At 39.7% G+C, this 14754-nt stretch overlaps 1 protein-coding gene across 1 annotated transcript in view; it reads right to left on the bottom strand.

Moving 5' to 3' along the window:
• Window positions 1–1657: 1657 nt before the first annotated feature.
• The window catches only part of LOC117415786 (FYVE, RhoGEF and PH domain-containing protein 4-like), a 38008-nt gene continuing 24911 nt past the window's right edge, over window positions 1658–14754 (bottom strand). The window contains exons 8-16 of the mRNA XM_034922072.2: window positions 13356–13414; window positions 12497–12643; window positions 11812–11984; window positions 10554–10584; window positions 10132–10227; window positions 9234–9359; window positions 6524–6673; window positions 3717–3857; window positions 1658–3625 (exon numbers count right to left, since the gene is read on the bottom strand). Of these exons, the coding sequence (XP_034777963.2) occupies window positions 3371–3625; window positions 3717–3857; window positions 6524–6673; window positions 9234–9359; window positions 10132–10227; window positions 10554–10584; window positions 11812–11984; window positions 12497–12643; window positions 13356–13414 (1178 nt within the window). The 3' untranslated portion in view covers window positions 1658–3370. The remainder of the gene's footprint in view (window positions 3626–3716; window positions 3858–6523; window positions 6674–9233; window positions 9360–10131; window positions 10228–10553; window positions 10585–11811; window positions 11985–12496; window positions 12644–13355; window positions 13415–14754) is intronic.

The following is a 14754-nucleotide window of genomic DNA, read 5'->3' on the forward strand; positions in this document are numbered from 1 at the left end:
CATAATGAATGCCAGCAAGAGATGAGGGGTGGGCTTGAAAGGAAGCGCAAAAATAATTTACAACACTTATACAAAAACCATGTATTAATAGTCGGTAGATTTTTGGGGTGTTTTGGGGGAACCCTTTATAAAAACTGGGCCTATTTAATCCCCCCACCAGATCGATCCAGTAAGGCATCCAAACAAATAAGAAAACGTGTAAAAAGCTGTACGCTCTGCAGCAGGCTTGCACACGTAACAATGTTTTGAGGTTTTTGAGGCCTTGTGACAGGGGAACTCTGGTTCTGGAGTGCATGTGTGCCTTTATGGAAGCAGCTGGGACATGCAGCAGGAGACGTGTTGCTAAGGAACTAATTGAGCAGGTAGGCTCGCCCGGTTGATTGGGAGGTCCTGATTTGCTGGGGGGGGGCGTGCCCGAGGAGGTTGCGTGGAGCTCAAAAAGCGTCTGCGCCACAGCTCGAGGCTACTGCACGGCCACAGCCATACAGACGGGTGCTGAGCAAAAGATTGTTGTGCTATTTCTTTTTGTGTTGCAGACTCCCGTATCATCCCGTGAGCTGAAGCTATGGAACCAGCACTAGCTCCGGGAGCATCAACCCCTGCACACGACCACAACCCAGGAGAGCGTCCGCTCCGAAGGATGAACTGCTACAGAACCCTTGAACCGCAAGACGTTGCTCATGACGAGGCCGTGAGAAAAGGCCGGAGTTGCTGTGAGAAGGCCGGGACTCAGGGAGCTCAGAAGTAGGTTAGTTTAGGGGAGGTTGATCCCAGAAAGTGTATAGAGAGGGTTTGCGTAGAGTAACAGGTTCCTGGAGCTGGACGTTTGTTTTAGATGGACTAGCACTTTTTGTGTGGCAAACTTTTATTTTTAGATTTGTTTTCTTTATTAAATGTGACATTAGGGCTACCATTTACCCAAGTGTCAGCACTTGTGTCTGCCTCAGTATTGTTCAGTGACAACCCACACATGTAACAAGCCTGTTACAGGCCTGCAGAGAGAAATGTCACATTTTCAGCTCTAATGCAGCCTGTGAATGAGCGGAATATTAACAGTTAGCTACAGTATACTGCTGCATCTACTGCTGTAGGGATTTGTCTTCCTGACTATGGATTTAAAAGACAAAATTAAAGGAGTAGTTGAAAATTATTCCTTGCCCTTTATAAGCTTTAGTGCAATTTCCACAACTCCCCTTATTATTGTGTAGTTGAACTTAATGACTGATAGACAAGACACTTCTTTGTGCTCTATAAAATAACATGCTTTTTTGTAGCTCTGCAGTATATCTACAAGGATAATGAAGAACCAATGTTACACACTTACCTACATACAGAAGCCTCCTTATACCCTGATTCTGATACTAAAGAAGGTCCATACCAGGCTTTATCCCAACTGGAGCAAAACCATTCTAGTGGTTTTGCATTCTCTGCATAACATGAGCAAGTGAAGACGTGAACAACATTGCAACCTGGGACACAAAACATTTCTAGCTGGCATTCTACCAATCAGACTTTTTCCACTGTTTCTGACTGTAATCATCCAACTCTGTATGTTAAAATCAGACATGTAGATGTACATTAATATATGTTTATATGTGTAATTGCTCTATAACATAATAAATGTAGTGTAAGTATAAGAAAATAATATCCAAAAGGGTGAATTACATAGACAGAATCACTTTTATTTTACAAGGTACACATTTTGTCCATTTTGACAATTTAAAGTGTGTAATTTTTCAAATAATCTGACAATCACGGCCATATATGTATATACAATCTATTATTTTACATTCAAAGTTTCTTTTTTTGTTGTTGTTTTTTTTTTATTTAAACACACCCAATAATTAACAGACTTAAATGAATGGCAAGACAAGAACAAACTATACATATATTTAAATCATTAGTACTGTAATTACATTGGGGCTGAAGAGACGGAAGAACATCACAAAAAACAACAACAACAGCAGCAACAAAAAAAACATAAAAGTTGGGAACATATACTCAGTATGTAATATATCTTTCTTTTTTTTAAGATTCAAAATATGGCATTTATTAATTTATTTGGAATTTATATATTGTTTAAACAAGGAGGCACATAAACTTGTTCATGAACCATATATTCACATTTCAAAAATCCAGCCCATTTCTCATTTCTTTACTGTATAAATACTAACATATTCAATAACTTAACTTAGAAAAGGAGACTGGACAACTTGGTAAAAGTGAAAACTAAAAGTTTTCTACAGTTTGCTAATAATGCAATTCCACACTAATGTGGTATCAATTAGTTCAATTAAATGCTGTATTTTAATTTCAGGGGTTCGTGATTGTGCTTTTGATGTATTGTCAACATTTATTGCAATCCAATTCCTTTGTAGGCGTGTGATTGGGGTGCACTCTCCAGTGTGGGCTACCTCTGTCTTTAGCTACCTTTCCGCACTTCATAAACTCCATTGGCTATGCAATTTAAATAATTTTAGAAGTGATCATTTTTATATATATGGCAACACACAGTAAGGATAACATGCCACACAGCCAGTGTACTTTTTCAAAATCAATTCATTTTATTAATTGTTCCCTAACTTGTGGATGGATTGTGGTTCTTTTAGAGCAGATTCAGTTTTAAAGTAACTTAAGGACTAGGTGACAAGTAAAGCAATATACTTTTACATAATGTTCATGTAATGTCAGCAGGACGTCCACTCTGCGGCCACAGGTAGATATCAATAGTCAGACCGATGGATGGATAAATCTAGGATCTGGTCATCTAAGCTTAAAATCCCCAATCTGAATGTCACTGGAGGTAAGTTGCATTTCAGAGCTGCATCTAATACTTGCAGGAATTTCTTTGCTGCAAGAAAAGCTTTTAAAAAACTGACTTGCAGCACAAAACAAAGACCACAGATGATTTGAAAGAAGCATTCAAAGCAACTCCACTGTTTTGCTGTAGAAGCTCTTCCTTGTTCTTGTGCAAGCTTGTGCATTATTGGGGATTACTGAGATAAGACAAGACCATAGCCAGCTGAAGCACCAAGTTATATGAATAAGAAAATGTCAGAAATATGTTCAGGATGTCATCTCTTTGTCTTACTGCAAATGCAATGACAAGTGTTCCCAGCTGACGTTTTTACAATGGCCAGTCTTGGTGCACATCCAGAGGTTGGCCCATCCAAACAACTCATTTTTTCTTCTTCTCATTCCTAGTGTTAAAATATACAAACTTACTAAAATAACTAATTATCGTATCAGTACTTGATCAGATTGTATTGTTGAGATTGGAGGTGGATGAGAAGAAAACGAAATCTGTCTACGGAGCAAACAGCAGACAGTGGATCGTAAAGCCCAAAGCACATTCACAGGACACTGTGTTTCAGAGACTGTCTGGCGGGCTTTCCAGTGAGGCTGCAGGGTCTGCGCTGGGTTCGGGTTCAGGCTTGGTGAAGTCCCCCTTCACTGCCAGCTTGATGACCTTCAGCCACTTGTTTTTGAGATCCTCACTCTCTGCTGAGAAGCTGTGCACAGACTTGGACTGGGTCAGTTTGAAACTGTGTGGCAGGTCCCCGCTGCGCTGGCTCTCCTCCACCATGTACCCCAGCAGAGGAATCGTCGCCTGGGCTTTCACATCCTGACGGGGAGAGAGAGTGGTTTGCAGAAGTCAGAAGACTATATGCAGTAAGTATACAGCAAAACTAAAGATGCATTTTGAAATGATTTACCTGTGGGGCTCCGTACAAATACAAAACCAGTGCTTCGTTTTTGGGGATGACGCACCAAGCTTTCTGCCATGGTTTTGTCTTCTCTAAATATTGCAGGAAGCCACAGATAATGCTGTTTCCAGAGACCTCAGCGGCCTCAATCTACACAACAAATGACAATCATGCTGGTTATTCCTTTAATGTTTTCAGGATGTAAATGCATTTGTTCATTATATTATTACTATAATACGACTTTGAGTGATTCTTGTTGATCTGAAGTTCTCATTAACTGCCCATGTAACCTACAGTAGAACTGTATATTGCTCAGGATACAGTACACTGGGGCTTGAGGGTCCCTGGTTTGGGTTTTGTTATTTTTTGTTTTCTTTTTTTCTTAGATTTTATTGTAAATCTTTTTGATGAATGAAACTCATCAAAACACATGACATTATTTTATTTATTTTTAAATGATTTGCCTTGATTCATGAGGGGAAGGTTCTATAAAAGTGTACATTTTATTATTATTATTATTATTATTATTATTATTATTATTATTATTATTATTATTATTATTATTATTATTATTATTGTTGTTGTTATTACTAGTGTTATTATTATTATTATTACTAGTGTTATTCACTAACCAGAATGTTGTAAAAAGTCAAGCACTCACCAGGTATCTGCTGTTAAGCTTATATATTTATTATTATAACATCATCATCATAAAAAAACAATGAAGCGAATTCATGCAGACGCGTTGCGGCCACTGGCCTTCATCAGTGCAGTAACATAATTTAAATCAAGTACATACAGGTGAGACATTTATATGTCTAAAACATTAATTATTCAATGATCTTTCAATAAAGCAATAACAATCAATACTTTAAGTGCCCAATTCAAACGATGTAAATACAAAACAAAAATATTTTATTATTAAAACATACAGGCCAGCACCAAAATATGTATATTCAGGTCTAGTCTGTTGTAAAATTACAAACTAGCACACAAAATCATAACAGACCACTAGATGCAACAACAATCGATAAGATTATAAAAAAAGTGTAAGCAACAGTCTATTTGTTGAAATGCCCTTGTGGTCTGTGCTATGTGGGTAAGACCATTAGGGAATTGAAAACGCGTATAAGTGAACATAAAAGCGCTATTAGGAATAATGACATCCGATCAGCTGTAGCGAGACATTTTAATGAACAACAACATAGCGGTTGTACTCTCAGATTTATAGGGATTGAAGTGGTTAATACCCCACGTCGAGATGGAGATCGTAATAAACTGTTACTACAAAGAGAAGCCTCTTGGATACATACTTTGCAAACTGAATCTCCTGGTGGTGTGAACGAGGAGCTGTTGTTTACACCTTTTTTATAATCTTATCTACTGTCGTTGCATCTGGTGGTCCGTTATGATTTTGTGTGCTAGTTTGTAATTTTACAATAGACTAGACCTGAATATACATGTTTTGGTGTTGGTCTGTACGTTTTAATAATAAAATATTTTTGTTTTGTATTTACATCGTTTGAGTTGGGCACTTAAAGTATTGATTGTTATTGCTTTATTGAAAGATCATTGAATAATTCATGTTTTAGACATATAAATGTCTCACTTGTATGTGCTTGATTTAAATTATGTTACTGCACTGACGAAGGCCAGTGGCTGCAACGCGTCTGCATGAATTTGCTTCATTGTTTTTTATGATTATGATAATAATAAATATATAAGCTTAACAGCAGATACTTGGTAAGTGCTTGACTTTTTACGACATTCTGTATATTTACTTGAGTCTATAGCACACCGTCAATACAAGAACATTGCTCTTTTAGCGTGCTCCTATTTATTCACTGACCACCACACACCCAAAGATAATATTTAAATCAGAACAGGGTATGGATAATCCATGATGTATTTTAACACACATTTTTAAACTGGAAGTCCTTATTTTGAGTGCAAAGGCACATTTTCAGTAAAGGAATAAAACAATGTGAATGGTCTTAATACCACAAAGAAACCACTTTAGGTTGCAGGTGGGATCAGTTAATGTATTATTTTATATCAATACAATGGTTTCATTCCAGACGATCTAGCGGCCTGAAAAGCTGAATGTCTACACGGTCTTGTTCTAAAACTTGTTCCATGTAGAAATCACACACACACGCACACACGCACACAAGGAATTGCCTTCCATGGCTTCTGACATGACTGAACATGGTTTTACCCAATTTGGAATGTCCAATTATGTTTTTTCTCCTCACCGCAGCGAGTTCCCACACAGCACAGATGTTCTGAGGGCGTGTGAGCATCCTCCAATCTCACAAGCCTAAAGCCAGAATTGTTTTTATGCCAAGCAATCCAGAGCAGAGGTGGTCAGGCTACCAATCACAGAGAACAGAGATCAGTCCTGCTTTTGATCCACTCATTTTATCCATGAATGTGCTCAGTGTCTGGCCAGTAGGGTTCGCTGTTGCGCAATGAGGAGAATGAGTACCTACCGGTTTCCCATCTCCCACCCCGGGAGGGTCAGAGCCAATGTGACGCCCCCTTCAGAGTCCCCAGCAAAGTTCGGCCTCTTTGCACAGCCTGGTCAGGCAGAGCTGCACTGATTCAATGTGTCTGTGAGGTGCTTAAATTGTTCTGCCTTTAATTCAAACTATTTACACCAACATATGCTACATTTTAAACTAACACTGAAAATCTGGAGAGGAGAACAGGTAAGCAGGTGACACTATCACTGCTAACCAAGATCACTGTTTTTGAAAACATGAATAGCTTAGCAGTGAGTGTTTTCCAGAGTTCTGCAGCATCCTACTTCATACCTCCAAAATTCCTTTCTTCTTACTGTCATTCTTCTCCTCGCTGTCGGAGCGTCCCATTAAAATTAAGTAGCAGTCTTTGCAAACTTTGTTGATTTTATTGTTGTCGTACTCCAACGGAACTTTGTGGTCTGAGCATTTCCAGCACACAACCTGAAATCAAACAAAGCACGCTGGTCAAAATACATTTACGGTACACCACTTAAAATACTGCAAAATAATTCTACATTGGACACACCTCCAGTGATCCCCACAATTCCCTAGAACAGTTCCCAGTCTCCCAGGTTGATTACAGGAGGTCAGTGAGGTGCACATGTTATTAGGGGGGGTGCTGATACCTTTCAGAAGTATTTATCGGCAGTTATTAAATAAATCAAAACATACCTATTTATTAATGTGTTGATTTAAAAACAAGAAAAGTGGAGAACCAATCAATGGCTTAACCATGTTTTAAAAGCCAGTTGGAAGTGAATTTTCCTCTCATCTGGGGTACTGACATTTTTACTGACATACCGACAGGGCTGGATTAACGCATAGGCAAACTAGGCATTTGCCTGGACTCACTGACATTCGAACCAAGGCATGTATCTCAAAATCAAATTGTTCTGACAGGTGTTACGCAGATTTCTGTAACATTACCACATAGAATTCTGTATCCCCACATTATTCCATGCTTGTGCAGATGCAGTTTTTAAAAGATCGCTGGACGTGCACGCGTGATATTTCTGTGCCCGAGCCCCGTTGTGTTCTCCATTGATTTCTGCTGCAGCTTGCAACAGATATTGTAAACAAGACAAAACTAATTATGTGGCAAAATAAAATAGCACATTTAACACCACTGATTTTTTTTTTTAACTTTATAAATTTAGTCGTCGCCAATTTTTTACCCCGAATTTTGTATGCCCAATTATTATCTGTATCCTCGGCAACCCCCTGCGGACTCGGGAAACGGCGGCTGGAACACGCATCCTCCGAAATGTGCTCCTGCCAATCCGTTATTTTTCACACTGCGGATCCACAGCGAGGCCACCAGACCTATAGTGCCGGAGGACAACACAGATCTGGTGGCTCCACTGCAGAATCTTATACAAACTTTTTTTCTTTTAAAACACATTTTCATTGTATTACATGTAAATACTGTTCAGAAACATCAAGCGTTCATGTACAGAGACATGTTTAATTTTCTGTCAGATTCATTCAAAATAACTTCAAACTGAGAATTATGCCTGTTGTAAAGGGGTGGAGGGCTAGTTATAAAGGCTATAATGTATATAGAGGTGTGTATTGTATGTGTGTGTGTGTGGCTGTTTGTTCAGGGTTGGGGGGCCTGCAAGTGTATGCTTGCCTAGGGCCCAGTGATGGGTTAATCTGGCCCTGCGTACCGTAGCTGTAAACTGACATTGTCAGTAAAAATGATAACATCATTTACCTAGTTCAACCCTCACATGGAAAATATTCCCCATCAAAATTGACATTTTTACCACCTTCTTTCTCACCACGTGGGGCTACATGAGTTACACAGCTCTTCCTTTGCATGCACACATCACCTGCTCTGGAAACCCTTTCTACATCACATGTAGTTTTCATGCATCATCAACCACAAATAGAGGAAACACCTCCACAGAATTGGTCCACCATAGCTGGAACGACCCTTAGGTAGTGATCGGTTATACAGCATATTGTATGCAAAATGGAGTTTCCCAATACCCATACTTTTGACCAACAAAGCAACTTTGAAAGTAAACTATATTAACAAATATTTTGGGCTATTTTTCACTGATTTAGGCTTAATTATACCCTTTGAAGAACACCAATAACAATAATAAAGGAATTATGAACACAGTATTTTTGTGCAACGAAACATGAAACAATTGTGTGTTTTTCTGGACCTCGAGAACTGAAAATTGACTGCAGATTTTAACAGTGGCTAAAAAGGCTTTAACACCCTTTGCATGAGTTGTGTCTAACTTGGCACTGCTGTCTTGGTTTCTTAGTTTAAACTTCCAATTGTAATGCTCTTGACAGAAAATAACCCCCTGATGCTTGTCTCCAAACCCTTTGTGTTGTATTGTACCTGGAACTGGGCTAAACCACCTGGTTTGTAACATTCTGGTTCTGTGGAAACTTGGATACATTGATAACACAGATGATTTTTGTCTTTTTTTCTGTTTTAATAGACTGCTGTTTTTCCCCATAGCACTCATGTTAAAGCCAGCCACAATTTCAATGCTACCTACATAAGAGAGTTATAGACAAAGATCAAATGCTCAGAACTATCATTTTTCAAGCTAGCCATGGGACAAAGAAAGGTCTTTCTGACTATCCAAACTTCCACCCATAGCATTTATGGGGGGCAACTGGGCTTTGAATGATCACACTCTTATAAAAGTTTCCCCATAGTAAACAAATCGCAGTGAAAGCAGATAAAGCATTGATAAGCAATGTAAACCGCAGAGAGGTATGGTAAAGCATATTTAAAAAAAAAAAAAAAAAAAAAAAAAACCATGGTTAACTAATCCTTATAAAGGTTTCCCCATAGTAAAACAATAGCAAAGAGTAATAAAGCACAGTGAAAGCATGGTAAAGTAAGGATTGTAAAGCACAAATAGGTATGACAAAGCATATTAATAAACATGGCAAACCAGGGTAAACTGTGGTAACTACACAGTATAAACATGTTAGTAAGAGCCCTTGGCAGCGCCACTGTACTCACATATCCACATGCTCTGCAGTGATGTCTCCTCCTGGTCAGCGCGTTGAAGGGCTCCTTGCACTTCATACACATGGTCACTTCATTGTCTCGTATCCAGCGCGGGGCTCTTTTCCCCAGCTCTGCAGTCTAAGAAGAAAACACTTTGCCATCAGCTGAATTTAATCTGTAGTTTAACACGTGTTACACAGAGTTACAAATCCATTGGGTGACTTGTCAGTGTAAAATTAGTTGTGTATTTACATGATGCAATAAAACACAGGAGGTGGTTTGAGTTTTCATAACGGCTACTGTGTGTTTTACATATTACGAAAAACTGTAACACAAGATTATGTCTATGAAACTTCGCAAATATGACAGTCAGAGGGAATACAAATAAAGAAAACAATGCCTACTCCACAGCATCTCCTCCTCAACCGGACACCAAGCCACACTATCTGCTACTCGGGTGGAGATATGCAAATTGGCTTAATATTAAATATTAGCTCTTAAAGGAGTAGGCTATGCATTAGACAGAGAATAAATACAGTATCACAATGCTTTCTGTCATGCTTCTCCATTCTGCTGTCAAGCATCTGATCAGGAAATGCTTTTGGTATATTAAGTTTATTATTATTTGTTTATTTAGCAGACACTTTTATCCAAGGCAACTTACAGAGACTAGGGTGTGTGAACTATGCATCAGCTGCAGAGTCACTTACAATTACGTCTCACCCGAAAGATGGAGCACAAGGAGGTTAAGTGACTTGCTCAGGGTCACACAATGAGTCAGTGGCTGAGGTGGGATTTGAACTGGGGACCTCCTGGTTACAAGCCCTTTTCTTTAACCACTGGACCACACAGCCTCCTATATTATTATTAAACCTGTGCAATAAAAAGCAAACAGAAACTGAAGACTTACCGAAACTTCAAGAGGGTGCTCCTCCAGTTCCTTTGCTATGGCCATTTTGAAGGTCTCGTTCTTTTGATTAAAGATATCTATTGTTTTCTGGAAGGCCTACAAACACAAGGAAATTGCCTAATTTTAATATTCAGTAAAGCAGCACACTCTGTATTTATATACTGGCACAGGCCTGCAGTGGCTGCTCTTCATTTAAACAATGTGCTGATGAGAGGACAAACAAGGCTGGTTTGAAGGTGATAAACACTTACACCCAGTATGGTATAACACACAGCAATCAAACAACCTTGCAGCTCAGTTTCATATATTTAGAATCTGAAAATATAAAGATGCACTTTCTGCTGTTGACTTATTTCGATCAAACTGATCCTGACTGAGTTTTAATGGAGGCAATGGATGAAAGAAAACATTAAAATACCTACCTTTATCCAGTCGATTTTGTCTTGTTCAGAGCTAAAATTGTAAAAGAGATATTCATTGATAATCAAGAGACAACAAACACAAATACTACAAGTGAACGAACTTGACACTGACACCGACATTTACATTGAACTTTGAATTTTTTTTGAAAAACTACAAATACATTGAACCATTAGCTGTCATTTGCTCAGCAGTTACATCTAGCAAGATTACATTTTCTAACCCATTCCTGTGCCACTTTAAAATGTCAGTGTTCAATAGTATATTGCAAGCTCTGTCTTTAATGAAGTTGTAAAGGGTGCAGCTCCAAAAACAAGTTGTTAGTGTTTATAAAACCTGGTAAGAGACCACATACAGGAACATTCCACCAAAGGGTCATATTCCAATGCTGTTGGTTTCCACTTATGACTGCTTTAACCTTTTTCTTTCTTGGATATGCCTGCAGTGGTAGCTGGTGTTGGTTCTCTTGGTAGTTTTGACCTTGCCTTGCCTTCTGATTCCCCTTTGGTTGGTTTCTGTATCTGAGTGTTCTGTCAACTACCTTCTACCCAAGTCATGATACCAACCTACAATCTAGGGGTTTCTTGGATTAAAAGGTTTCAAATACACAGATTAAGTGACTATGTTTCTATATCAGGTTTTAAACTTCACTTTGCATCAAAGTCACTGAGAAAGACTTTTGTCAGTGAATTTATCAAGCTTCTTTGAATATTTCTAAATTCCTCACTGTTGAGTGTTTAATAGTTATGGGTGATCATCCTACTTTTCATAGCAGCCTTTCGCTAACCCGAACCAAGCAGTGATTATGAAATGCAAGCAGCTGCACCAAACAAACTTCCATATCATAACTGTGTGTCAAGTGTGAAAAATCGATGTCACTTTTTTTTAATTAATTTTTTATTTAATATACTTATACAAACAAACAGAAAATATAAAGACTAAACAATGTCTTTTTTAGTGCTGTACAGATCAGTACCCAGAATACATCACTGATCTGAACGTGGTCTGGTCCCAGCTGGTTTGGATTAGAGAGACACGATGTACAGTCCCTTATAAAAGTTTGCCATAGTAAAAGCAAAGCAAAGTGTATGAAGCACAGTGAATGCATGGTAAAGCAGTATGGTAAAGAATATAAAAATCATGGCAAGCTATAGTAAATGCATAGGCAAAGCATGGGAAAAGTGCAACATTACAGTGCAAAAATACTGTGGTAAACGTTTCTACAGGAGTACATGTGAGGTCGTCTCGGTTGCTTCTCACCTGGCCTGGAGCTCCAGTGTCCGCTCCTTCCCAGACACCTGGAATGTGTGTGGATAGTCTTCATTCAGGGTCTCCAGCACCTTCATGCCATCAATGCCCACCCTGTTCCGGACGGTGAACTTCTGTCCCACTAAGCTGAACTTTGGCACACAGTACAGCAACATGTTGTTAAACTGCGAGGAGAAAGCAGAAACAAAACCTTCAATAAATTGTCTCACAAATTAATAATTTTTCATGATCCTATTAAGGTCTGACTTGGCAGAAGCACACATCCTTGGTGTTCTTGAATCCGTTAATTAAGCATCTCAGTCCGAGGTCTGCAGGTTCACCCTTTTTGGGGTCGCATGCAGCCTGTGGTCCTCAGGTTTCACACCGCTGGTTTACTGTGCAGCCTTAAACATGATATTGCAATGACCCCTTTCTACCAGCAGATGGATCTCAATTCACTCATAGTCAATTATAGAAGCTGCAGCTCTTCACTTTTTAGAAGATGTGTTCAAAGGGAATCCGGTCAAAGCAGAGGCACAGTTGCAAGTAGCAACTTCTGAACTAATACTAATACAAAGAGATATGATAAACACACCTGTCATGAATTTGGGCTACATACAAGGGCTTTGTTAATTTCAGTAAACAGTTTTCCGGAGTCCCTGCCAAACCAGGGTGTATGTCTTGATTACAGACTTACCAAGAACAGGTATCGTTCCTGGGCGGAGGTGTTGCGGGCTGCAAGCTTCTGGATCTGTCCTTCTTTAATTAACTCATTGGAAGGGTTGACTATGTCCTCCTCATCACCCAGCATCTCGTACACCTCCAGAAGCTTCTTCAGATTCTCCTGTGAGTGAAAGAATATCAGTCCTGGGTGCTCCTCACACTCCCTGTGTCACTCAGGACAGGGGTAAGCCTGGGTGCTCCTCACACTCCCTGTGTCACTCAGGACAGTGGGTAAGCCTGGGTGCTCCTCACACTCCCTGCGTCACTCTGGACAGTGGGTAAGCCTGGCTGCTCCTCACACTACCTTCATTTCAGTGGAAATACTGCGTTCTCCACTCACTGACTCACTGTGTGACCCTAAGCAAGTCACTTAACCTCCTTGTGCTCCGTCTTTCGGGTGAGACATTGTTGGACGTGAATCTGCAGCTGATGCATAGTTCATAGACCCATGTCTCTGTAAGTCGCCTTGGTTAAAGGCATCAGCTAAATAAACTAATAATAATAGTAATTATAGTTTTAATAAAGTTTTGTCGCTTATTAACATGTTGCGATCTTTTTTGTACATTATGCTTGTAAATTAAAAATTAAGGCTTTTAAAAGGCCATTTAGTTTCACATAAAAAAAACAACATAAAATTAAATCAATTTTACTATTAATACGTTTCTCAGTTGTGATTGAGATACACGAATGGCTTAACAGATATCATTGGAATTGCAGAGCAGAGTATAGAAGTCGGGGTAGAATACAGAAAATCAGAAGCCCTAGTTATTTATTACTGATCTGTATTTTTATTCTATCTGGGGTTTTTTTTAATAAAAAAAGAATGCACTCACTGATTTTCGAATTGCGCTATTTGAGTGCGTGGCAGCAGTAGCAATAATTTCAAGCGACTCTGGAAAAGATTAAAAACAACAGATTTGGTTCAAACATGAGCTAACATTTAAATAAAACAAAATGAAGAATTAGAGGTACAATCAGCAACCAAATTCCTAATCTAATCCTGGACAGGCAACTAACAACAAAAATTAATGCATTGCAGGAATAGAAATTGCATAGCAGTTTAACCCATTCCAGGTTTTAATACAAGCTTGATTAACCACAGTGTAGAGGTAACAAGCTCAGGTGTGTCTTAATAAACTCACAGTGAAACCAGGAATGGATCACACTGCTAAACTAACACAGAGATTAAAATGTCCAACAAATTACAAAGTAACCTGTGTTCAAATTAAGACAATGGCACTTCATGATTTTTTATTTTATTTAGTATAAATATAAAATATTTATTTGAAATACTTTTGAGTGTTTAACTTACGACTAAAATATTTAATTGCCACTCACAGACCCCGATAAGTTAGCTTAGGTTAATGCCGTTTAATATGGTGTCTGAAACCAGACATTACCTCATGCAACTGACTTAACCAACATCCTTTTCAGCGCTGTAGAAATTCACCCCCAGAAATAGCGACACTGAGTGGGAGGTATCTGATAGACTGACATAAAACAACCCTGCAAGACCTGAGAACCACAGCACCACAGCCAGCCCTGTGCGAGGAGAAGATGAGGCAAGACTGTGAAGATCAGACACAGCAGAGGCAGGACTGTGAATATCAGGCACAGCGGGGCAGCTGTGAAGATCAGGCACAGCTGGGCAGGGCCGTGAAGATCAGGCACAGCAGAGGCAAGACTGTGAAGATCAGGCACAGCAGAGGCACGACTGTGAAGATCAGGCACAGCAGACACAGGGCCGTCAAGATCAGACACAGGGCCGTCAAGATCAGGCACAGCAGAGGCAGGACTGTGAAGATCAGGCACAGCAGAGGCAGGACTGTGAAGATCAGGCACAGCGGGGCAGGACCGTGAAGATCAGGCACAGCAGAGGCAGAACTGTGAAGATCAGACAGCAGAGGCATGACTGTGAAGATCAGGCACAGCAGAGGCATGACTGTGAAGATAAGGCACAGCAGAGGCATGACTGTGAAGATCAGGCACAGCAGAGGCAGGACCGTGAAGATCAGGCACAGCAGAGGCAGGACTGTGAAGATCAGTCGCTACAGAGGCAGAACTGTGAAGATCAGACAGCAGAGGCAGTACTGTGAAGATCAGGCACAGCAGAGGCAGGACTGTGAAGATCAGGCACAGCAGAGGCAGGACTGTGAAGATCAGGCACAGCAGAGGCAGGAACGTGAAGATCAGGCACAGCAGAGGCAGAACTGTGAAGATCAGTCGCTACAG

Source organism: Acipenser ruthenus, unplaced genomic scaffold (genome assembly GCF_902713425.1).
Source record: "Acipenser ruthenus unplaced genomic scaffold, fAciRut3.2 maternal haplotype, whole genome shotgun sequence".
Taxonomy (NCBI): Eukaryota; Metazoa; Chordata; class Actinopteri; order Acipenseriformes; family Acipenseridae; genus Acipenser; species Acipenser ruthenus.